The 26314-nt window shown below is 41.4% G+C and overlaps 1 protein-coding gene across 1 annotated transcript; it reads right to left on the bottom strand.

Annotated features, from left to right (window-relative positions):
- Positions 1–579: 579 nt before the first annotated feature.
- On the bottom strand, positions 580–21864 carry slc6a11b (solute carrier family 6 member 11b). Its single transcript, XM_037448359.2, has 15 exons — positions 21565–21864; positions 20712–20939; positions 20113–20247; positions 19584–19724; positions 19341–19422; positions 17347–17479; positions 14726–14860; positions 11280–11383; positions 10953–11077; positions 6015–6127; positions 5739–5876; positions 3757–3859; positions 3216–3316; positions 2609–2779; positions 580–875 (listed from the first exon to the last, which is right to left on the bottom strand). The coding sequence occupies exons 2-15, from the start codon at positions 20920–20922 to the stop codon at positions 732–734; spliced, it is 1836 nt and encodes a 611-aa protein (XP_037304256.1). The 5' UTR covers positions 20923–20939; positions 21565–21864; the 3' UTR covers positions 580–731.
- Positions 21865–26314: the final 4450 nt, after the last annotated feature.

The raw sequence follows: 26314 nt of genomic DNA, 5'->3' as shown, positions 1-26314 counted from the left end.
AATTGATTATATTGACAATATTATTCAATCATTTCTGCTGATGTTGCTGTGTAACAACCTTGAATTCAAGTAGATAACAATCGCTGAAGGCCTAACAACGCTCACAGCCACAGCTGGTTCAGATAACATCAACATTTTGAACTCTTATAACTCACAGGTGTATACAGGGTATGCAACACACACTGCAGTATTCTCTTAGCACACAAAACTATGTAGAAGGGTCCCCAAACTGCTACATCTTAGAAAGTCACGTTTGGGTACCTAGTACCTAATAGAGAAGCACAGCCCATAGCCAATAAATGTACATTGTAAGTCATTTGCAACACAGCGCATTGGTATCATTCTACAGGCCCAGGCACTAGTATGATCAGAGCTGACAGAGTACCAACACAGGTTTTAACCTTAGAGTGGATGTCGTCAAACTGATTTTAAAATATTAATGGTTAGAAAAAAAGAAAAAAAAGAGCTTTACTCACAATGTTAACTAAAAAACAACAACAAATGTCCTATGAAAGTTTGTGAAAAACAGAAACTGACTACAGATAATGTGTGAATAAGCTTTTGCTTTCTTTTTTCTTCTTTTTTTTTTACAAAACAAAACATTTATTTATTTATTTAATTTCCTGTTTTGTGTGGTGGGGGATAATCAGGTTGTGTTTTGCTGTAGTTTTCATGAGTTTGGACTTATTGAGAGGAGAGCAGGCAGCTTGGTCTCTGAGTCAGGCGGTTGGTTAGAAATGTGTCTCCTTCTCTGAGACGGTGGACATTTTCCCGTCCACCTGAAGCGTTGCATCGTTGGCAGCATAAGGACTGAGGGCGCCGAGCTTCCCTCTCATTTTCAGGTACGGGCTGGGAGTTGTCAACTTTTTTATTCTCTGTGGAGAGCATCAACAGAGAGAGAGAGAGAAAGAGAGAGAAACAATGTTATCCTTCCATCTCCCTCCACTGCTGACCATAACCATAACAATGCTAAGCTAATATGCATTTAGTCATGCTCTTTAAACACACAAAAAATGGGTCATCTAAATATGAAAGTCTGTGCCACATTAAGCTGGTGATTTCTTTGAAATTTAGTGTGAATGTACTTTGGCTGTATAGAATACTGTATACCTCATATCAAACAAAGTGTCTTCCACTTTCAAAATGTCTTTCTAAAAGATTTCTACATTATAAAAAGCATTTGTATGCCATGTGTATTTGATTTAAGACAGAATAACCCACCTATCGCAGGTATCATTCTTCTATTTTTATTATTCCTCGGGTCTGCTGAACGTCAAGACACCACCACTGATAATTTCACATTAGATACCTGCAATCTATTGATTTGATCGTCTCTTGAGCAGCGATGGGAGATGAACTCTGTTAAAATCCAAAAGTCCAAAGTCCAGTAGGTAATAGATTATTTAAATAATTTCCTTCCTCGGAGGTTTTGATTAATTATATCGCCATGTGATCACACTGCATTTTAATAACATTTTCCACACATAATAGGCTAAATGAACTGCTAGATTAGTTGAATGGTGGCTTATGAAAATAATACTATGGTCTTGCTATCTGTCTGCAATCCTAATTAACAATACATCAAATTTCCCAAAGTTTAAAAGCAGCAGTTCTTAGTCAGAGATTACTGATCATTAACTTTAAAAAATGACTGGTCCGCTAATGTTAGGGATTTAAGTAGAAGTGCACACCTAGTGGTGGGAAGTAGATTACATGTAACAATGTTTAGTATAGAATTGTAGTTTGTGTGATGTTAGATAGTAGATATTACAATTGGATGTTAAATGAAGTGAATGTATTATAATCAATAACAATTCAACAAGTCATATAAATCATATAAATACTGTACACATTAACATCCTGTCATGATGTAATGTTAAAACCTGGGGGCGGAAGCTATAGGCCGTCCTTAATGGATTTCTCCTATTTTTCCCCAAGAGAGGGTTTTTGTAGGAGTTTTTTCTCCTGTCAGGTATTAGTTAAGCAATTGGATGCAAGACAGCCGAATGAGGCAATGTGTTGCACCAGATAAACTGTGATAAACCATTAAGTACTGTGATCTTATATGTTGTGTTGTAATCGAAGTGTACTAGTTATAAGATGACAAAGTCACACGTGGCAGTTCACACCTTGGTGTGAAAAGGCTGGACCAGGACGAGATACATTGAAGGAGCCAATGACATTCAAATACACCCCGAGGACAACCCCCCAGGACCTTTAAATCATCGAACCGGGAGAAGAAAAGATTAGATTTTTCCTGCAGCGGTATTGAAAAAGTCACCTTTGACTTGGTCGGAGAATTCTCTATTTCGCGAAATATATCACTATTCACAATTTTATTTCACTTTGTAATTGTAGACCTTACTCTTTGTTTAGTTATTAAATACTTTTTGATTTTAAAACCCTGAGTTAGTCGACTCTTTGATTCACCGTATTCTGCCTGGACTAGAACAAAGGGAAAGGTGATCTCCCCTTCGGCCTTCAGAACCCAACACTAAGGTATTGAAGTTTATTTGACATTTTTGTTAAAGCTACATCAGGGTTAAGCATTTCTGTTTTGCTTAAACAAATAAACATTTAGTAAATTTGTCCATGTGTGTATTTGTACCTCAGAGAAGGTCCCGGGAGTCTTGCAGATCATCCAGATCATACCCACAGGGATGCAGACCATCGATGACATGGCCATGAACCAGCCGATCCCATAGCCCCAGTCAGGATAGGTGTACACGTTGTTGTATTTAAGCGGCTTGTATTTAATCAGGAAGAACAGGAAAATTGCCTGAAAAGATTGAAATTCTAATTTTATTTGTGTGTTTTTCTTATTGATGACTCAGTAAGTAAGGCCACACACAATGGAGATGTTAAATGTTAATACCTTCACCTAAACCCAGATCTAAATCAATGCTATGTATGTGACTAAGTGTTTTTACAGTGTTTTGCATTTATCAAGAAATATTCAAAAGAAAAATCCCCAAATATTATGGTTTCGCGGAACTGGATTTGAAAGCAGTTGGGGATCCAATTTTATGTTAAATGTATTCCTGTGTAAAAAAAACACATTAAACAATTGCATTCCATAAATAAACAGTGGTATTAATTTGAAACCCTGGATTCATCTATAAGATCACAAGGAGCTTCCTGTGAATGGGTCTGTCCTTCGTCACTATTGATACGTAGTCGATGCGACATGCTTGATGCTGTGTCTGCAGACTCACAGCACAGATGCCCGGGGTCAGGATCATCCAGCACCATTTGATGAAGAAGACAGGTTTGTAGCCAATCATGTCCTCAATATTTAGGTAGAATCTGTCACTGCCTGAAATGTAAATACGTGTCACTCAGATTATCTGCATCTGCGTACCATCAAAATAACGATGACAGGAGATGCCAGATAAACAAAGCTGCGGATAAGATGTGGACGACATTTAGCTTGAAACGTTTGTTTGAGGAGTTACAGACATTCTGTGTTACTCATTTAAAAAATGCCATAATACCATAAAATCTTGCTAAAAAGATGTGTGTGCTTTGTATAATGTGTGTGTGTGTGTGTGTGAGCATTCTCCAGCAGAGGGCAGAGAACAAAAATCATTTCAGCAAAGAGGGTAAAAGCATGACGCAATGCTCGTGCAATCACATTTCTCTGTGCTGAAATGTGTGACAGTTGATGAAGAAGACAGAGAATTAATATCACTGTGGACCAATAAAAACAACAAATGGCTCAGAGATCTCTAGTTTCATTTAACGTTGTTGTCTTACCGTACACCCAGCCGATACATATGGACTCGAATATGGCCACAAACAGCAAACACATGCCGCTGGCGGCGTACGCGTCAAACAGCTGGAAGACGTACATTCCTCCCTGATGGGACGAGGCAGGTGTCAGGCTTCTGTCACAGACGCTGTGTGTGCACCAGAATTGCTTTGAAATGATTCTTAAATTGCCCGTAGAGGCCGATGTCATAGTGACACAAAGTAATCAAATGTAAAAAGCTACTCTGGACTGGCTGAGCATGGCTCGTTGCCTCAAGAGGTTCTAAGCTGCTGTGGTGTAAGAGAAACATTTTTGTTTCATTTACACCACAGTTGCGGGTGAAGATTAGGCTGCACTATTAATACTGTGGAATTAGTTTGTAGACGCTAAAAAAAAAATTGTTAGGGCCGACCTCTAGCTCACCCAGTGGAGTGTTTGCCCCATGTTGATTTTGACCAGTGTCACCCTCTAAAATCCTGCAGCTCTAATAAGGCATAAAGCGATCCTCTTGCATGTGGCAAGAGAGAAATGTGGCAAGAGAGAAATGTGGCATGCACATGCATTAAAGTGCGTTCTAACCAGGGTTCGAAATAAGGGGGGTCTGGGGCGGTCCCGGACCCGATATAAGTCATTAGGGACCCCCTATAAGAATTTATTTTTAGATTTTGGGGGGTCCCCGACAAATATTTTTAACTTTAAAATGATTGTGAAAAGGTCTTTAGTGACGTTTTATATTCATAACAATAATTTATTTATTTCCTAGCGCGATTGGGCAGCAATCAGGGCAGCTAATAGTATCACAGATTGTTGTTGTGGTCTATAGCGCAGACACGTAGGTTATTGTTGAACGCGGCAAAAACGAAGCCTCACAAAGAGTGAAATCCCTAATAAAAATTCTGTAAGTGCTTTGATTATGTTTATATCTCCATAATAATAGCTTATTCTAGTAATATATTTGGAGTTGGTGTTCCTATATCAAAAGTTGCATTAACTAACTTAGATACCCAGTGTAACGTAATGATTAGAAGAGTGCGTTTGTCAACGTTTCTTGCTGTACGTGTATGGAGCCAAACAACCTTCCAGCTAACAGCAGCACATTCACAAACATATTGCTCAAATTCTACAAAACGCATCACAAATCCATTGCAGCGTTCACGTTTGCATAAGTGAGCACTACATCACAACCACGTATGGAAACATGTATTCAAGAAAATATATTTTTTAAAAGATCGGAAGGATCGGGATTCGAACCCCGTGGGTCAAAACATCCTAAAGCCAACGAGCACATTGCTCAATGGGTTGCTCTATCTGAACTATGGATATTTACAGGTTCTCTTGGGTGGTACAGGTGTGTTAACGGCCGTTATCTACCGGAACGAATAGCAACTCTGATTTCGGTGTCTTATTTAGATGCCAGGAACAGGAACTTTATAGACACCATTATTATTCAATCCAGTGGCTAGTTGTTTTACAAATTCCATTAACATAAGGGATGAGAAACGCCATTTGTATTTGATCAAACCTTTGAAGGTGCATGGTGCTGCCATAATGAGTACACCTGGTGGATTTAGGTAATTTAGTTAACTGCCTTGCTCAAGGAAAAGAATTACCTGTTATCGACTTTGTCATGTCAGGGATTTATATAAGGTGCTGTAACTTTGTTGCTCCAGAATTAGAGGGTTACCTGTTTGATTATAGCCAATCCAATTCTCCAGACACCACTACAATACTGCGACTAGCCTAAACCAGGTAAAACATCCCAAGACCATTATCCCACCTTCAAAATATGTCAATATAATTTTGCCTGCAGTATATAGTGTAGCAAGGTAGTCTTCAGTATTTTTTATAGTTACATTTAAGGGACCCCCCAAGAGCCCTAAGTCATTTCGAACCCTGGTTCTAACCGTAGGAAAAGAAAAATATGCAATTTCAATAGACAACATTTGTTACCTTAAATGGCAAAGCTGTAAATAGAGCTGAATCCTACCTCCATACACATGATGAGTCCGACAAAGAAAGAGAATACAGACATGCCCAGAATCAGCAGCTCTCTGCGGAAGCCTCTCCGAAAGGTCTCCGGGTACATGTCCACCACAGCTGTCACTAAACTCTCCACACAAACAAACTGCAAAACAAAAGAGATGAGTACAGACAACTTAGATATTCAGTAATGTCTTAGTGTTCAACATCTGCACACAATTGTGTGAAAGAGAAAGTATATTTATTACTTTCTATGTGCTCATCTTCAGCGCTGCTGGTTTACCTGACTGTCCAGCCCGAGGAAGATGAGCATCATAAAGAAGAGACATGCCCAGAGTGGAGACAGAGGCATCATAGTGACAGCCTTTGGGTAGGCAATGAATGCAAGACCAGGACCTGTATCACAAAAATTAGTGGTCTTATTTAAGCAGGTAAGTTTGAATTCAAGATGAATGGCATAACAGTACTAACCATAGATTAGTCCTAAAACCTTTCGTTTTTTTCAAATTTAACCTTTGATCACATAAAAAATTATATTTAGTTAAATCAGTGGATTTTTGGACTTGTAGCCGTCTATCTGACAATGTCTGAAGTTTAATACTGTTTTCCTCACAGGAGGCCACTTATACGATTTTTGTTTTTTATACACATTTCAATATACTAAACTATATATACTTTATTAAATCGTAACGCGGTGGTCTAAAAGCTTAGCTGAAGAGGGTGGCGTTATACAACTGGTTATGTTTGTCAATTGGAGCACAATGCGAATATTCAGACAGGCTCTCTGTGGTCTCAACCCAGTCTCCAAAAAAAGCGTGAAATGGCTACGTTGGTCCACCGTGATAAACGTAGTCATGTCACGTTTTCCCCCAAAATAACGTTACTATGTTACGTTTCTTTTGGCCCATTCATTTACATTGCTTTGCAAATAGGTCACGTGACTATCAAGTTTCCCGGTAGCAAAAAGAAAAACATGGCGGACGGTCAGCATAATCTCCGTCAAAAACACAATATTTTAAGAAAGCATCAGCATTTGTATGCATTTCGATGGCATTTCTAGCGAGAAGTATGCGTTATTCTTTCATAATCTTCTATCAGAGACTGTAGAAGACCTTCCGTTTATTCGTTTCTGCGAAGATTTGAGTGTCTCTTTGGGAAAGCGTGGCTACGCAACGCCTTTAACGGCGCATTATTAAAAAAACACTTCCAGTGGGGGCGTTACCGTAAAGAAGCGTTCAGCCTTAAAGCCACTAATCGCCAAACAAAACAAACTCAAAGCACACGAATCACATTATGACTTTTTAAACATAAATTCCCTTACTTTTATGAGTTTTCAATGAAAGAATGCATAATTTCCGGGTGTAGGCAAGCCCGGGACATCCCGAATTATGGGCAATTTTGATTTGTCCAGCTTTTTGACAGCTCCAGTCCCGACTTCCAATCACAGCCTCCTAAGTCAATGACGCGCCTTAAACTCTCGGTTGTTGTGTGATTGCAACTCCCCCCCCCCCCCCCGAACATTACGTCTTGTTTACATGGAAAAGGGGGGCGGGGCTTCGCCTTCAGAGCGGAGCGTCATTTCTCGCTCCACACGTCTCCTCTTTTTACTGGCCAGGAAAACGGGCGATCTATCCCACGTGGGTCTGGCTCCATTCCATTGGCTCTGACGAATCCACGGAGAGGCGGGACTTATAATTTGCCCGGCAAACGGAGAGATTTGAACTCCATTGCTTGCCCTGTGCGTGAAGTGGCCGTGAGGCCTCCACTAAAGTCTCTCTCTATTTGTTCTGCTTTACTCAATAAAAGTAAAACCTTTACAGATATACTGTACACACACTAGGCTAACATAACGGAGATTCCAGGCTTCGTCCTTTATGTTTTATGGGGATAAAGCCTCTGTAAGTAGTTTTTTCCCAAGCAAATCTGAGTTTCTTCTGTTTTTTGTGTGTCCCATACAAATATCAAAATATATATACTGATTTTCACATCCAAACACACTCACTTATGTTCCCTTTTATCATGACAACAAGAAATTTCAAGATAAACCTTTTGCTTTCATAAATATGACAGTTTTAGTGTGTAAATGCCCAGCAGTGTACAGTCCGGGGGCCCCTATCGGGCCACTTGTTAGATGGTTCGATTAGTCTATCACTACTATACTTTGATCTGACGACTAATTTGCACATCATGCTCGTACCGGCATGGCTTCGCCCTTCCCAGGCATAGTTCATCATCTTCCGGGGTCCTATAGCCAGTGTTGGTAAAGTTTACTTTCTACATTAACTAGTTCAAAGTTTAGTTCACACATTTTAAAAATGAACTAGTTCAGTTCATAGTTCAAAATATTTGAAATAAGTTCACGGTTCCAAAAAATGAACTAGTTTAGTTCTTTTTTTCCATACGTTGCTGCGAGCTATTTTTTTTATTTTATTATTGCCACAGCCCAGAACCACAGACAGCAATTATTTGATCAGTTTTAACACTGAAGCTATGCATCAGATTTAATCTTCATATCCAATTTTGAATCCTTATCCAACCAGGGTTTACATTAGCATTGAGGGGACAGCATTTCCCCTTTGTTGCTTTAATGTTGCTGTCATTCACTCCACACTAGCAGCAGTTGCAGAGTTCACCCCTACACTACATTCTCAAACACATGCTGCTTGAATGGTCTTTTTTAAATAAGGTATTATAAAAAGAAAAACAGGACAGTAATCATTAAGGTGCAAATGTTTGCAAAGAAAGGTCAGATTCCTCCCATCCTCACCGACCTTGTCAGTAACTTCATAAAACTCTTTAAAATTATTATACGCCGCCTCTGCTACACTTATCAATGCGCGTTTACGGTGTGTTTTCTATAGAAATCTGGCACCCCATTGAACGACATTAACCTGAAAGAACGTGCCGTAGAAACCAGAATGAACGAGTTCACAGTAACGTTCATCGGGCATTAATACAGTACGTTCAGTTCACGTTCGCCCAAAATATCAACGAGTTCATGAACTATCGTTCAATGAACGCGTTCAGGCACAACACTGTCCCGAAAGGGCCGGGATCGCACTTCACCCAGCATGCCTCGGCCTTCACTTTTTTCACTACAGAGTTTTGTTGCACCCTGTGACTCCGGCGTTAGACTCCTTCGACTGAGTTTCAAGATGGGTTGGATGGGTTACTGACTAAAATGTATGCCCCCACCCCCTAACTGCCTCAGGGCAAGTTGTAAATATAATAAGTCAAATAAGTCAAACAAGCAAGTTGTATCTGGTTTAACCCTTTTATTCCTGTAGGCGTTTTTTAGGCCTCATGCTGGAAATTGCATTTACACACTAAAACTAGGATAACGCATGTCTGATGATAGTGACAGTGAGTCTGTCGATCAAGATGAGGATGGAGACATAGTAGAGGTTGAAAATCCTCCTTGTTGAACACCCCACAATACATTCTGTGCTCCCTCTGGCATAACATTTCTAATGATATCATGTCCCCCCCTTCAGTATTTTAAGACATTCTTCAGGTTATTGTAGGCCAGTTGAATGTGTATGCCATACAATTTGACACAAACAAGCCCTTTAAGTTTACATGTTTTGTATGTGGATTTTGTACATACAGTGTTGGTCATTTAATTTCTTTGTTTAATATTTTTGAATTTATGTTTGAATCCATTTGTGGTTAATGTGCTCAAAATGCACTACTTTCTTAATGCTTACATTGCTTGTTTGACCTATTATATTTACAAGTTGCCCTGAGGCAACAGACCTAAATCAAGTTAGGGGGTGGGGGCATATATTTTAGTCAGTAACCCATCAAACCCATCTAACAAGTGGCCCGATAGGGGCCCCCGGACTGTACACTGCTGGGCATTTACACACTAAAACTGTCATATTTATGAAAGCAAAAGGTTTATCTTGAAATTTCTTGTTGTCATGATAAAAGGGAACATAAGTGAGTGTGTTTGGATGTGAAAATCAGTATATATATTTTGATATTTGTATGGGACACACAAAAAACAGAAGAAACTCAGATTTGCTTGGGAAAAAACTACTTACAGAGGCTTTATCCCCATAAAACATAAAGGACGAAGCCTGGAATCTCCGTTATGTTAGCCTAGTGTGTGTACAGTATATCTGTAAAGGTTTTACTTTTATTGAGTAAAGCAGAACAAATAGAGAGAGACTTTAGTGGAGGCCTCACGGCCACTTCACGCACAGGGCAAGCAATGGAGTTCAAATCTCTCCGTTTGCCGGGCAAATTATAAGTCCCGCCTCTCCGTGGATTCGTCAGAGCCAATGGAATGGAGCCAGACCCACGTGGGATAGATCGCCCGTTTTCCTGGCCAGTAAAAAGAGGAGACGTGTGGAGCGAGAAATGACGCTCCGCTCTGAAGGCGAAGCCCCGCCCCCCTTTTCCATGTAAACAAGACGTAATGTTCGGGGGGGGGGGAAGTTGCAATCACACAACACCCGAGAGTTTAAGGCGCGTCATTGACTTAGGAGGCTGTGATTGGAAGTCGGGACTGGAGCTGTCAAAAAGCTGGACAAATCAAAATTGCCCATAATTCGGGATGTCCCGGGCTTGCCTACACCCGGAAATTATGCATTCTTTCATTGAAAACTCATAAAAGTAAGGGAATTTATGTTTAAAAAGTCATAATGTGATTCGTGTGCTTTGAGTTTGTTTTGTTTGGCGATTAGTGGCTTTAAGGCTGAACGCTTCTTTACGGTAACGCCCCCACTGGAAGTGTTTTTTTAATAATGCGCCGTTAAAGGCGTTGCGTAGCCCCGCTTTCCCAAAGAGACACTCAAATCTTCGCAGAAACGAATAAACGGAAGGTCTTCTACAGTCTCTGATAGAAGATTATGAAAGAATAACGCATACTTCTCGCTAGAAATGCCATCGAAATGCATACAAATGCTGATGCTTTCTTAAAATATTGTGTTTTTGACGGAGATTATGCTGACCGTCCGCCATGTTTTTCTTTTTGCTACCGGGAAACTTGATAGTCACGTGACCTATTTGCAAAGCAATGTAAATGAATGGGCCAAAAGAAACGTAACATAGTAACGTTATTTTGGGGGAAAACGTGACATGACTACGTTTATCACGGTGGACCAACGTAGCCATTTCACGCTTTTTTTGGAGACTGGGTTGGTGGTCTACAATATGCTGTAGGTAGGGCCACATCGCAGTTGTCAGACTTGATCCTTGACAAAGAAACACTCACCCGATTCTGCTACAGCCTCGATGGGAACATTTTGTTCTAAGGCCATGAAGCCCAGCACAGAAAAGATGGCAAAACCTGCCACGAAGCTGGTGCCGCTATTAAGACAACACAGCATGAGGCAGTCCCTGAAGAACAAGACAGAGAGAAGGAGATCACACTTACTGTAAGCTCTATCTTACCTCAGACTAAATAGATGTCTTATACGCTCTCCTGCGTAGAACTACTGTGTGGTGAATGGAAACTGAAATGATGCAGCACAGGGCAATCCATTCCCTCTTATGAATCCACTTTAAATGTAGGGTTTTACCTGTATTTTTATAGTCTTACCTGTAGCAGTTATTGTTGTAGGAATTGTAACTTCCCAAAGCAGTGAGACAGCCCAGGCAGATGGCATAGGAGAAGAAGATTTGGGTTCCAGCATCCACCCACACCTGAAGGAAAAGGTGTAATAAACTTACAGTACATCCTAAATCCTAATCCTTTTTTCTCTCCATTGTCACAAACTGCTTTTGACAGGAGATGGTTTTATTTAATAAAAAAACCTACATTACAAATTACAAAAAGCAGAAAAGGCTTTTCCATTCAAAAGAGATTTCCATGCTGTAACAAAACTCCACTTTCTTTTGTTATTCCTTATCTACCAAATTAAAATTATCTCAGTGACTTTTTAATGGAATTATGGCTCAGCTCAACTTTCTTTGCCCTCTTTGAGGCACCCAATGGAGCAGCAAGAATTATAGATTAACACCCTTGTGCCTAAATATTGTTGCAAAATTCTGCATGTTTTGCCATTTTGTTACACTTTGATACCCTGAGAAATATCGTAGGATTCCTGTCACAAGCTGAGTTGCGAGATCAGCTCAACTCTATTCCTTTTGCACCTACAACGAATATTGTATCGTGTCAGCTGCTACATTGAGATGTCCCTGAGTAAATTTCTGCATAACAGGATCATTAAAGAAAATTAACTCTTAACTTTTTCTATCAGTTTGATCCTCTTTAAGGTTGCAGGTTAGTCCAGTATATACAAGGTTGAAGGGAAACATTCGTTTCCAATTATGTAGTTAAGTGTAATGCGAACATGGGTCAATGTATTGTGATTCGTTGCTGGGACAGTGACGCAGTAAAATTATTAAACTAGTTCGTAGTTCAGCAGAGGACCTTGGAGTCCCGCAGCATGGCACGGTGCGCGAGTGAATTCAAACTTAATGCGCCGTGCTTCTTTGAAAACTCTCATTCAGCTACTAATCTCATTTCCCCACCGAGAAACAATTAACAAACGCACGGTCTCCGCTCCCTCCTGGGAGTAACCACGGTAACTTCTGTGACCTCACAAACACAGGACTGTTCCTGTGGTAGAACGGGCCTTTCTCTCCTAATGTTCATTAATGTTCCCTTTAGTTCACCCTCGGCTGATGGCCGCACAGTGCAGGAAAACCTTAAAGGCCCAAGCGCAGAGAACCACTTGTTGATGTTGTGCCTAATTTGGCCGGCCTGTGTTTGGTTATGTTGAGACTGAGGCTCCACGATACTCTTCTACTGTGTTGAAAGCTGGATGAACATTGCCTGTAAAATACCCGTCATGTAATGATACATCCGTTGTGCGTAGTGCGGGAAGATATTTGGCTGTGATGAATCGCTTATAATTCAATTGCCACCTTAGATCCGTAAAATGAGCATCATTTAATCTGTTTCAAATAATCGTCATGTTGTACAGATGGTTAAATTCTACAGCTGTGAGTCAATGAGGGATATTCTTCTGATGCAAAGTTTGATGTTTTGTTCTGCAGCTTAATTGCTCGTATGCTGTTCAATACAGATTTGGGTTTAAGGCGGAAACTTTCCTGTTGTGTTGAACTGTACTTTACATCAATATTTATAGTGAATGTCAAACTAAAAAAAGTATCAAAATGCAAAACACATCAGTTATCTAACCTTCCAATGCAAAATCATGGATCAAATGGAACTAGTTACTTAAGTTATGAATTTACAAAGTGTTCTTTTGGTAGTGACGGGTAACACACTCACTTACATGTTTTTAAATATTTAGAAAAGAGTTCTGATGCTGGAAATAAATTACAGGTGAAAGGAATGTTTGACCAGTGAGAGGCTGCAAAGACACAAACAGAGTTTGAGTTATAGCACATTGGAAAAACAACAAAGGAAGGAGTGAGGGAAGTAGGGAGTGTGTGGAGTGCAGAGAGGAGGAAGGAGGACATTGGACATTGCAGAAGTTTGGGAGCCGGGGTGTGGGGGGTAAATGTATAGGGGGGTAAGAGAAAAAGTGATGCAATGATGGAGTTCAGGGGTGTGAAAAGAGCGGGTGTCACACAGCCACACACACGGTGAACAGAACAGAGCCCCGATTGTCCCTGAGGAAGCTAATTTAACATCGGTGTCACAAGTAATGTCTTCCTCTGCCAAACAGCAGCACTCCTTCATCACCCTCCTTCATGCTCTCTGTGCCTCTGGGTCTTTGTTCGTGGATCCATTGTGCCTCTTCTCCTTCACTATCTATCTGTAGCGCTGTTTCCTTTCTTTCTAACTTAACGGAATTCTCAGATGCAACAATCTGGACAAATACATTTTTTTTTTACCACAAGCTTACATTTATGTATTTTTGCCTTGATTACTACTGCCGATGCAGAAGTTAGCTGTGCATACAACAACACCAGTTTACACTACTGCCAGTAATCAACTCTGTGTTGTGCCTTACTCACAGTTTTGCGCTTGTGTTAAATCTCAGGTATTGCTCTTTTCACCGCGCTTATCACTTCATCATTGAACTTGAGGAAGAGGTTCAGTCCTGAAGTCATGTTTTTCTATCAGTCCATCTATTGATCTCTCTATCCATCCGTTCATCTCTACCTTCTGTCTTTCTCACTCAAAATCTACTGTTATCTTGATTCACGTTGTCATGACACCCCATCCACGGATCATTTCTGTTGCCTAGCGACCCGAGAGGCCTGCCTTTTCCAGACTCTCATTAACCTCAAATCCTGAACTCTCAACTCCTCCAGGCACTGAAAACTCACTATTTTATGGACCGTTGATCATTTCATCACCAGCAGGAAGTGCCTTTACGCTCTATATAACTGTATGCCACAGTAGTATCAATGCCACAGTTTGCCATTTGATAAACAGTTTCATTCAGCCCAATCTAGCCAGACAAGCAGCTGTGTTGTCTACTCTGTAACATGTATTTGATTGAATTTGGTTCATAAATAGGGACAAGTGTAGACTGTAATTAGAATTTAGCAGGAATGTAATTTGAGGGCATGTGAGAAGAATACAAATTATCCGGGATATTTTAAAAGTTTCAAAGATGTACACTATTTGTGTTTGTGTTTGTGTCAAATGTAATGTAACACTTTGTGAAGTTGTGTTTCATCTAATATGATGAGATCCCTCTTTTCTGGTCATTTCTGTCCATTTCTAATGGATACATTTTTCTTTTACTTTATTTAAAGAGCCTTTGCTGTCAGCCTTATGTAGGAGTCTAGCTCTCCTCCTGATTTCCACAGGGATTTGTTGTTCACATGTGTCATTACCAGACTAGCGACTAGAAAACACCAATCTCCCTTCTCCAGACTGCATATTTGTACTTGGTGTAGGGCCAATGCTGTTTTTCAGTAAAACGTTGTGTTCACCACCAACAGGGGTAATCGTAGACATGACATCCCTTCTTCAGGCGAGGACATGAGCCACCTGCAGTCAATTAGCGTTTTTTTTAACATTTTGAACATTTCACATTACATTGGATATAAGCCTACCTGAGGGTCAGAGAGACGTGACATGTCCGGGTAGAGGTAGAACTTGATGCCTTCGTATGCTCCTGGCAGCGTCACTCCTCTGATCAGCAGGACCAACAACATGGCATAAGGAAATGTAGCTGTCACATACACAACCTGCAAGTATACATAAGAAGATTGGGAGTATTAATTGATGTACAGAGTTAATACCAACAAGAGTCACAGCTGATTAATATTGAGCTCCTACTAACATGGCCATATTTTGCTAGTATACATATATTTTGTAACTTCACTATCGTGAAGTCAGTACGGTACAGTAGCTAACCATAAAACCAACACTTCCTTTTTGCGCTCAACAGCTCGAGACGCTTAGAAACTCCTTGAACAAAGACCCTGGCCTCTTGGAAGGCCGGGGCGGGCCACATACATCCCCTGGCTTGCTGGCATCCAGTCAAAGTCCAATTGAGGGCAGAACGGGACAGAACAGAGCCAGGCTAGGAGACTGAAAAGAAAAGAAGGATCCTCTGGCCCTGTCTCTTAAACAGGAGAAGCCCAGAAGAGTGATGCTGGCAGTGTGGGAAAATGCGTTTTTCTTTGAAGCACGTACAGAAGTGCATAAGTACACACACACACACACACACATACAACTTCATTCACAACACTGAAATGAGTGTGCGCATACTATAGACAAAGAAAAAGTGGACTATTCACACACCCATACAAGCATGCACCCATAATCGCTCGTACAATCGGGGTCACATAATGACTGCAAGTAGCATTTGGATTTGAAGCAATAGATGCATTGAATCTCTTAATCCAACTTTCAATTCATCTGGCTTTTACAGTGTGGGGAAAGGTGTGACTTTTGTTGAATGCTAATTAAATCTTTTTTTTTTCAGTCCTCCACCATTCAGAGATTGATAACATCTGGCTTTGTTGAAGAACTTTAAAATCCGTCACCTTAAAAAGCCAGAAGAAAAAGTTTAGAAATTAAAAAACAGTAAGGATCCACAAGACCTAATGAGGCTTTCCACCCTAAGCTTTGTTAATCTTAGCCTCGCCAACAGGGGGAAGTGTGGGAAAAGTTGTCTCCTGCCCACAAAATCCCTGCTTTAATTTGTAAAATAAAACAATCAAGAATCCTAAACCTTTTCACCCTCTCTCTCCGTCTCTCTGGCGATGAATGGCACAATATTCAATCTCTTCATGCATTTTTTGTGCTCCACATGCTCCATCCAGCTCACCACGGGTAAACATTGAAGACACCACAAATTTACTGGTCAAACTTGCCCCTGCCTTGCAGTAAATCTAACAGCAGGGCTTAAATGCGAGAATGGCTGGCAAAGACAAAAGCAAACAGCTTAGCAGAGTCGGAACTGAATGAGCTGTAGGGTCTGTGGAGAAGAAAGCACTTGTAATGGGTTGCTGTGGTTTATTTCTCATAGTAGGAGAGGGAGGGAGCCAGCGGAGGCTGAGGGTTTGCTCTGCATGCCCCTCATGAACGCCCTCCTTTCCTCCACTGAATGCAGGAATCAATCTTGGATCGGCTGCTAAAGCCCAGCCATGAGGAAGCCTTCTCGCCTCTCGCTTCACAGCTAGACAAGAGACACTTCAGGGAGATACAGCCGCTTGCTTGCTTTGGTGGTCCCCCCCCCACCGTCATGTAACATGTGATTTCCATTGATTTCAATTGTCATTGAATGTGAGAGGAGTTTCTTTAGTAGAGTTGGGGACAAGTTGGAAAGACATTACAATGGCGGTGAGGGACGCACATGATCAAAACCATGTACAATGAAAGTTAGTGCTAGGTCAGTATTCTCTGCACAAGGTTAAACATCCTTCCAGTCGGTGTTGCCCAGCAACAGTGTTGTCCCTTGTCGCCGATCCTGTTTGTGTTGTTCACGGCCAAGGGTTTCAAGGAGCAGCGTGGGGTAGGAAGGGCGTCCGGTTTGGGGACCTCAACACTGCCTCTCTGCTCTTCAGCAGGTGACGTGGTTCTGTTGGCTTCACTAGAATTTGACCTTCAGTAGGTGATAGACCTGTTTGCAGCCCGGTGTGAAGAAGTCGGGGTGAGAGTCAGTACACACAAGCCTTGGTTTTCCTGTTGGAAAACAATGAATTGCAGCCTCCGGTTTGGGAGTTATGGAGTTGATGTATTTAAACGTCTTAATCCTGTTTGAGTGTAAAATGTGGGGGATGCACAGGTGGTTCGGTGCAGGATGTCAGAATTGCTGCAGCCGTCGTACCCCACCTTGTGGTGAAACTCTCACATCTGATCAGGCATCTGATCATCTGATCAGTACATCTTTGGTAAGACGGGCCGGATTTGACCCAAAATACGCTGGAGGGATTGAATATCACATCTGACCTTGTTTCCAAGGAGGGGGAATATGGAATGCCCCTTTAAGCCTAATTACCAGTCGACCCTAAACCGGATAAAAGGGATGGATGAAGGGACGCTGCGGCCTCTTGTGATTCAAATGTTATTCCTCCATCACAAGTTGGACAATGCGACAACAGCAGTACACGCGCCTGTTAAGCGGGTGAAAAGATCTTTCTCTAATCATATGTGGTGCTTGCAGTTCAACCGCATAGACTTCCACATGCTCACACACTAGTAGACACACAATAGCCAGTCTCACCTTGCCAGTTGACTTGGGTCCCTTCCAGATGCAGAAGTAGCAGATGAACCAGGCCAGGGCCAGGCACATGGCGAGCTCCCAGCGCATTCCTCCCATGTGCTCAATACCATCTGAAATCTTCAGTACTCTGCGTCTGATTTGGCATAAAGCGCACAGGTAATTTATAATTTAGTTTACTTGTCAACACATGAAAAATTGTCCATCACCCTAGTTTGCAAAATTCCTCTGAAATCTAAAATTAAATAAAAACTAAACTCTATTTTCTATTTGCTTTGACCCCAAAATGGCCTTCATCGTGCTTTATTGGTTCCCCGTGTACTTGCCAGTCACTCAGGATTAGTGTGGCTCAGTCATTAACATTTCCATCCAGACCAAATCATATATCCAATTCAGGGATTGAGAGAGGAAAATTACAGGGGAATAAAAATCAGTTCAGGGTGATCTTCACTATGCTGTTTAACAATACTGAGTCATCAAGCCAATAGAATCAAATACAGGGCTTATAGTGTGTAAATGTAATCCTATATTGTAGGAATACTACATTACAAATAGGAATGTAAACTTATAGGCCCTGTAAACCAAGCAAGTTGTCAGTGGTGGCGAATCAACAGTGTGTTTCATGTTTGTTGAGGCAAAGCTTCATGGTGGATGAGAAGTGAGACTGAGTGTCATGAGGCAACGTCAGGCCGCCAAGTCTTTGCCACCGAGTTCACGCCCTGAGTTCCAGACCAGCCGTTGATCATCGTGACATGTAGGCTGTGTTCAACACAACCCCTCCTGTCAGCCCAGAGGGCAATATGTGGACAATATCTGTGTCTGTGGGTATGCTTTTGTGAGGTTCAAAGCGTATATAAATCAGGTTTAAATAAGGCAACGCGTGAACAAACTGTGTGTGATTATAGCAGGTGTGCAAGTTACTCCGGTAAACAATGACATCTAAATATGATTGAGGGTTTAGGTATGGCTGAAACTACAGATGAGCAAGCAGAAGAAAAATATCTTCTACCTGGTCATATAAATAACCCTCATGGTCATAAAGAGAGTTTTACCATAGAAAAAAATCTAATATTTATTCTATTTAATTAATCAATTTAGAATAATTTCTTCAGAAAAAGCCCTACCTTACTGATAAACTAATCAGTTATCGCATGTAAAATTGATCACATACGCATGAAATAATATGCTTGTTTTAAAACTGTGCAACGTTATTTTGGAGCGCCAACATAAAAATGTATACAGATGCCAAAACACAGCTAATTTAACTTACTCTTTATGGTGCATGTATACAGAACAAAAGTCTGTCTTGGCATGAATTACACCAAGCCTGGTCCACTTGTATTATTGCCAGCAACATGTTGGGTCTCAATTTGGTCATTTACTCTGGGTTATGGTCATTTTTTACGGTTAAATTCTGAGGTTTTCATTCCTGTTAAACAAATCATCTCATTTAATTTTGATTCAGAGAATATATATATATATATATATATATATATATATATATATATATATATATATATATATATATACTGTAACTCTCTGATTGCCATTCACAATTCTTTCATTTGATTTGAACATAGCCAATGGCAGCGGGACAAGGAAGTGTGGTCAGCATCACACACTGGAAGGGCCTGATCCGCTGCCACACACATGACTCTAGCTGGGAGACAGCTGCTCTACCAGGGCCGTTGACACACAGATATGAAAAGGGCTGACTAATTATTGGGGGAAATGTTAGAGAGGGGTGGGCCGGTGGGGGGAGGGTGGGCTGTGTTAGACTGGCGCCATCAGAGGCTCTAATTCTCCACTGAAGGAGATGCTGCATGAACAGAAGAAGCATCTCCTTATTGTGTTTTTGACCTCTGATACCATTAATAGTTTATACCAACAGAGGTGAAAGCCATCATAAGAGTAGGGCCCTCCAATGGGACTTTGTAAATGCACACAGAGCGTGAAAACTCATGAAGACTAATGAAGATGAAATAAAAGTTACTCACTCCCAGAACTCAATGACTGGTGAGGTTGCATTTAGGTTTGTAATGTTGGTGGAATTATCTCCATAGTAGTCGACACAGTTATCTGTAAATACACAATGTTGTTACTTTCATTGAGTCCTGCAGGTAGAGATTTATATATGCCGTTTCACATGAATTCCAGGAAGGTATTTGCTATTTAATGTACTCATAGCAAAACAAAAATGCAAATGATTCCCTCTCACATCCACCGTTTACTCTTCCTACCTGTGTTCCAGTAGTGCCCACAGGTTGCCCACGGCAGCTCGGTGGTGAAGCAGTTGAAGAGGTAGAAGATGGCCCAGGCGAGGATTACTACATAGTACACGTTAAGATGAGCTTCAATCACCTGCGTAGCATAACCAATCCCTGAAAAAGAAAAGAGATCAAGATATAGAAATTACCAATTGCAGTTGAATGGCCTCTATCTTTGAATTAATGTAACGGGCAAGTGTTCACATGCATTGGACAGGATCAACCTGAGGTAAAACATTTATATGATAGTGTTAACTGTGCATGTGCAGGAATTGTGTCTCCTCGGGCCCAACATCTGAGTCTCTTTAAAGTTTGCCAACTTAGTAAAATAAGATGCTAAGCCTACGTTGATTTGATGAAATTTCTTTCTTGTTTCTTGTTCTTCTGAGTTAGTGTCCTCATGGTTGAAATTCCCTTATCGTAAGCCGTTTTGGATAAAAGCGTCAGCTAAATGACATGTTGTGTATTGTAATGGGATAAAGCAGAGTGCAGGTTTTCTCACCCTCAAATAGCGGGCACACTTTCCTCCAGCAGGTGATGCCTCCCTCGCTGGTGAACTGACCCAGGGCAGTCTCCAGGAAAAACACAGGGATACCGCAGCACACAAAGAAGATGACATACGGAACGAAGAATGCACCTTTCGGCACACAAAAGAGATTTTTTACGGCAAATGAATCAACAGAAAAGTCTGATAAAACTTTGTACGATTTTGACAGAAGCAATCGCATGGTTTATATATAAGCACTCACTAGTATAAAACTTTCTACTGCCAAACAAGACTTTTATATGACAAATGTGGGATCCATATTGGGCTGTATGATTAAGGGAACCCACCTCTTTTGTTGACGTGATTGTGCATAACTGATTAAATAATAGAAGGAAGATATTTTGATACTTATTTGATACTTTATATAATATATGATGTAATTTGGCTTGCCTTCTCTACTCCGGAATCTTGCCTCTCTTTTCCATTCTTACCTGTCTAGCCTCCTCTTTCCTGCAAGGGAGCTTGTCTTATGTCCATCAATTTTCTAACACAAAAACCTTTCGTACCACCTCTTCTCGTTGGTGAATGTCAACAGGTAATTGGAACTTCTTTACCTCCTCCATTCTTGTAGCAGAGGTAAGGAAACCTCCAGACGTTGCCCAGCCCGATGATTTCTCCAGCCACAGACAGGAAGAACTCAACCTTGTTGTTCCAGTGCCCCCTCTCATTGTATTTCTGCTTGTCGAGGCTGGCGCTGGACCCTTCCGGGTCTCTGCCCTCCTCTGGTTTACCGTTTACAACGGGCACGCTCTTCTCAGCTGTCATGACGCTCCAGAAGCCCGCTGAGAAGGAGAGAGAGAAAACACAGGGACAGAACAATTGTAAAAGGCGACTTCACGATTTAGTGACTCTCTACAGAATAGAATCTTTCCTGCAACATCTAAATGGGACTGTCCCATCAGAGCAAAACGACACCCATTAAGAAGTCCACACTTTTTTATGTGAAGGTTGAAAACAACAGAAGTCCCATTACTGTTCACTTATATTAATAATAATAATAATAACTTCACAGCCCTTTAATTAGTCATGTATGTGTATTCATAGAGAACCGTGTGCAACACCGGACAACAACATAATGAAAATTATAAATTACATTATCCATTCATGTAAATCTTAGTGTGCAGAGAAGATAAAACAAGCAGTCAGTAACTTGTTTAAACCCTGGCTCACTATTCTGCTTGACATCACTGTAATTTCATTGTTAGGTATCATAGAAAATAATGTAATCATTTTTGAAACTACAGTGATCTACAGTGATCCTGATGACATATATTATCATAAATGGCAAGAGTATTTAGAGTTAGTGGAATGCAGATTAACAGCCAAGTAAGAAGTTGTGACATGTTAAATAAAAAAACAAAAAAGAAGACTTGACCATAAATTAGAAATGAGAGATATGAAACTCACCGGTGTCCTATGGAATAGTGGCAAACCTCCTTTTGGCTCCCGTGATGATGCGCTCAAACAATTGCCTTTACAAAACACAGGGCGTTTAAGCCTGATCAGGGGGGTGAGAAAAAAAGGAGAGAGGGGGCAGAAGAGGAAACTGAGAACAATCTGGATCCGTGTTGACTAAAGTGCCGTGGGTTAGTCTACCGTCTATATAAAGGGAGAGTGGCGGTAGATCTTGCTTCAGGCAATGGAAAACCAGCAACTGCGCTCCCACTCTCCAAGCGGTCTGCTCTCCAGCGCCTCTACTTGGATAAAAGCCATTTGGTAACCAATCTAGCTCTCACTTCAGCGTTACCACGCCAGAGAGAGAGCAAGGTGACACGAGGAGACAAGCAACATTGTTGGAAGAAAAAGTTAGTTTTTTTTCATCTTTTTTTTCCCCCATTAATTATGATATACAGAGTTTTATTATGTTATAGACAGCCTATTACATTTAGGACTCATGTCTACAAATGCATTGGTGGGATGTAGCATAGCCAACATAACGCACAAACTGTAGGCTGGAGATCACGCCCTTCAGTTAAAGTTCTGGCATTCAACCAGTAGGAAAACACTACAGACACAATATGCTAGCCTCAATCTTTGGTAATTTCAATCATGAAATGATGTCAGTTTTTGACAAAAAAAGAACAACCATAAAATTAACATAGATCTGCTTCCCTCTGCGAATAAACTAGTGTGTGCATATGGATAGGCAGCAAGTGATGGAAAAAATAATAAGTTTGCAGAGATCCTTTCGTATTTATAGTGGTGTGTTCAAACCAGAGGTGGGACAAAGTCATTGTTATGCAAGTCACAAGTAAGTCTCAAGTCGTTGCCCTCGAGTCCCGAGTCAAGTCGAGTCAAAGATGAGGCAAGCCTCAAGTCGAGTCCAAAGTCTTACCATTTTAGTTTCGAGTCATTTCAAGTCCTCTTATTATAGTGGGGACGGGGAACCCTGGGTGATGGTGCGCTGCCTCACAGACCTAGACTACGTAGGGAAGGGAAATGGTGGATCGACTGTGACTGTGTTATAGTACTTTAAAACGGACGTTGACATAATGTTGGCGAGGATTTCCATCGGAGTTTGAATCCGGGTTCAAAAATCCCGATTTTTGTAAGCATGAACGAGCTGTCTCGTTGATACGGTAAAATGGACTGCAGTGATTGGATGTCGTGCAGGCAGCGCGCGCTCTCTGCATACAGGTGGCGCACATTTTTTTGACAGATACAGATAAACAGAGCGGCGCGGCCGTGTGAAAATGTTTTCCCCCAGTTTTCATGGGAAGTAGCAAGTCTTCTCGAGTCAAAAGGCTCGAGTCCAAGTGAAGTCACGAGTCATCGATGTTAAAGTCCAAGTCGAGTTGCAAGTCTTTGTACGTTTTGTCGAGTCGAGTCTGAAGTCATCAAATTCATGACTCGAGTCTGACTTGAGTCCAAGTCACATGACTCGAGTCCACACCTCTGGTTCAAACTAACGCCCCTAGATGGCACTGTTTACGGTACGCCTGAATGGACCGGCGATCTGCGGAGAGTAGGCTAATATGGAGAGAATAGGTATCAATAGTTTAGAGCGACTTACCTGTCGCCCTACCAGTTGGGTCAAATCTAAATATGTTTTGGTAACCCGTGTACCAACTGGTGAAAAGAGGAGCATTAATAGGTTTGTAAAGAAGTCAGATCTTAATGTGCTATTTAATGCATGTTTAATGTGCTATATATATATACAATTTGCAGTAAGACCTAGCATTGAAGTATTTGTTAAAACACATTACTCTCTTACATAAGATTAGCCAGGAAATAAAAATCCCTGAATATGGATTTGTGCCTCGTGCCTCTCAAGTTTCACCTGCCTACACGTAATTAATAACAAAACGCTGAAATCATTTTATGGAAAATAAAATCCGTATAAGAACCCTGCCAAAAAAATCTCTATCTTTAAATATATAAATCAGCAGCCGACTGATTTTCACCTGAGGTCCCTGTCGCTTGAAGGCTTGTGGGAAAAGACAAGCCTCGATCTCCGAAGAGGAAGTGACCCCGTTTGATTGATGAATGGATGCCCACGGTCTGCCTCCCTTTGTCTAAGCAGTTGTTCCTGGGGCTTTTGCTCCGAGCATACCAACTCACACCTTTGTCCCCTCCGGAAGTCAGTCTGCGAGTGGGGCATACAATGTCAACGGATCGCCTCATTTAAAAAACATTGGGTTGTTGTTGTGACTGGCTGGTGATGAATCATCCGCCCGTCATAAAGTCTCACTGACCCTTGCTGCTTGAAGAACAACGCTTTCTTATGAGCTTATAAAGTTTATAGGATTTGTTGGGGTCCGTTCATATACCAGTCGATTGCCTGGTTTCCAGGCGTGATGGACTAAGTGCACTAGGAACTCCAAAACCCTGACTTAGTCTCTAAGAATCCCTTCATGCACGGGTCACTTGTTGTTAGAAGCTTAAAGGAAGTGCCCTGCATAAAAAGTATGGCCACCCAAAGCGGCTGGCAAACACTCCCTGTGCTTTTCAGCCAGAGTCAAATTATTTTTTTTATGTTGCCTTCTACAACATTATCAGAGGGGGAATAAATAATTTATTTTCGCAGACATCCAATGCAATAACAAACACTGTGGAAGGTCAAGAGGGAGTTGTGTGACTTTGATCTGGGAGATGCGTCCCTCAGCAGATGTACTAGAAATCTTTCAAACTCCAGCATTGGATTGTCGATTGACAAGATGGCTACAGGTAATTCTCCTACACTACGATTCCTCTGGCCGACAGACTCCAGATTAAGCAAGATGCCGCAAAAGGATTGGCCGCCTCAGTCCCAGAGAACTACCGACTTTTTGTTCCATTGGTTGTTAGAATCAGGGGGGACACATCACTTTGCTGCTAGAGGGTCGACAGGTTGTTCATATATATTATATACAGTATATCCTTGTGCTCGCTTACTGTATTCCAGCCCATTATCTAGTATTGTTTGATAGTGAATGAAGTGGAATCGAGCTCTCAATTTGCTCGCACCCAAGTTATTATGGATGTTAAACCACACTCTGTTTACCACCCTCGAGGTATTTGTAATACAGCACCTTATAACTCTGAAGAACGATCGCACTGGACCCCCCCCCGACGGGCCGCCCCCCAACATCTTCATCATCAGCAGCAATTTGCTTGAGGGATTCTACAACACACCCCCAGAATATTTTAACATGGTCACTTTACTGAGAAAGTCTTAGACTGCATTGATGCACAGTTTGAACCAATGATCAAAAAGGAACCGTGAGACAAAAGAAGCTAGGGGGGAAAGGCAGAACAAAGAGCCCAGCGCGACGGATCCCAAACCCAGGTTCAACACACAAGCAGCGGCCAATCCACGAAATCCTTTCAGTCCACTTGAATTCAGCGTTTCCCTTTTTGCCCATGCGACAATTCGTCTGCTGTCCAACAAAAGGTAGTATTTACAATAGCGTAACTGTATCAGATCATGCTATCAGGCTGCGGTGGTCCAATAGATGGACACACAGGTATGCATAAACACACACTAGTGCACACACTCTGACCCCACCTCACTGAGTCCATTAGCCTCCTCTGCTTGGCAAGAGAGGGGAGTGTTGAGTAGCTACAAAACCGGCCACCCAGTAGTGAGCAAAACCTGCCAGCAACACCCCCGTCAACCCGCCAATAGAGCCGAGAGGGCTCGCGTTGGTTGGTTGAATGTTAATTCTATTAGATACCGGTGATCAGCAACAAACGCAACCCAATCTCTGCTCTACACAACATTATTTTACACTATTATATTTTAACCATTCAATGAAAAATAAAATGGATTTCATGCAGTAGTTTGTAGACCAGCATGATTTTATAGAATGAGGATGTATTTTTTGTATATGGATAACAATATGAAGTTATATTGTATATCCCAGTTCTGTGATATTTTTAACCTGTTACATACTTTATTATCAATGCATACATATGTTGTTGTGTAAAGCACCGCAAATGAGTGAACAAAAATCTTTGTATAAAACTAGCAACAAAAAAAAAAAGTGTGGCCGTCGCAGGATTCTAAGAAGTCCATTCAAAACATTTCATTTGACAAGCATGTGTCACACCTGTATGTCAAGTTGCGTTTTTGTCCTGTCTCCACAGTTGTTTTTTCTCATTTGACTGCGCCATTGATCTTCTGCCCGGCTCCACCATCCCGAAGGGCCGTCTTTACTCTGTTTCTGGGCCCGAGAGGCAGGCCATGAAGGACTACATCGAGGGCGGGGTTGATACGACCTTCCTCATCTCCAGCAGGGGCGGGTTTTTTTCTTTGTGGGAAAGAAGGATGGAACCCTTCGCCCCTGCATCGACTACAGCCCGCTTAACGACATAACAGTTAAGAACAGGTACCCTCTACCTCTCATGACCTCAGTATTCGACCAACTTCAACAGGCGCAGATTTTTACCAAACTGGACTTACGCAACGCTTATCACCTGGTTCGCATTAGGGAAGGGGATGAGTGGAAAACAGCATTCAACACGCCATCTGGACATTATGAATACTTGGTCATGCCCTTTGGTCTTACAAACGCCCCAGCATTTTTTCAAGCGATGATAAATGACGTGCTGAGAGACTTTTTAGACCAGTTTGTGTATGTGTATATAGATGACATTCTGATTTATTTCCCCAACCTAAACACTCATAAGAACCATGTTGAACTCGTCCTGCAACATCTCTTAGACAATGGGTTAT

The sequence above is a fragment of the Pungitius pungitius genome, chromosome 8 (assembly GCF_949316345.1).
Source record: "Pungitius pungitius chromosome 8, fPunPun2.1, whole genome shotgun sequence".
Classification (NCBI taxonomy): Eukaryota; Metazoa; Chordata; class Actinopteri; order Perciformes; family Gasterosteidae; genus Pungitius; species Pungitius pungitius.
The sequence above is the reverse complement of the archived record's forward strand: the minus strand, read 5'-3'. Positions and strand labels throughout refer to the sequence as shown.

Bases quoted from the DNA above. Each gene is read 5' to 3' on its own strand.
- slc6a11b (XM_037448359.2), bottom strand. From the start codon at position 20,922: ATGACAGCTGAGAAGAGCGTGCCCGTTGTAAACGGTAAACCAGAGGAG. The intron at 19,725-20,112 runs GTGAGAAAACCT...TTTCTTTTTCAG, and splicing joins AGTGTGCCCGCTATTTGAGG to GGATTGGTTATGCTACGCAG. The intron at 11,078-11,279 runs GTAAGACTATAA...CTTGTTCTTCAG, and splicing joins TACAACAATAACTGCTACAG to GGACTGCCTCATGCTGTGTT.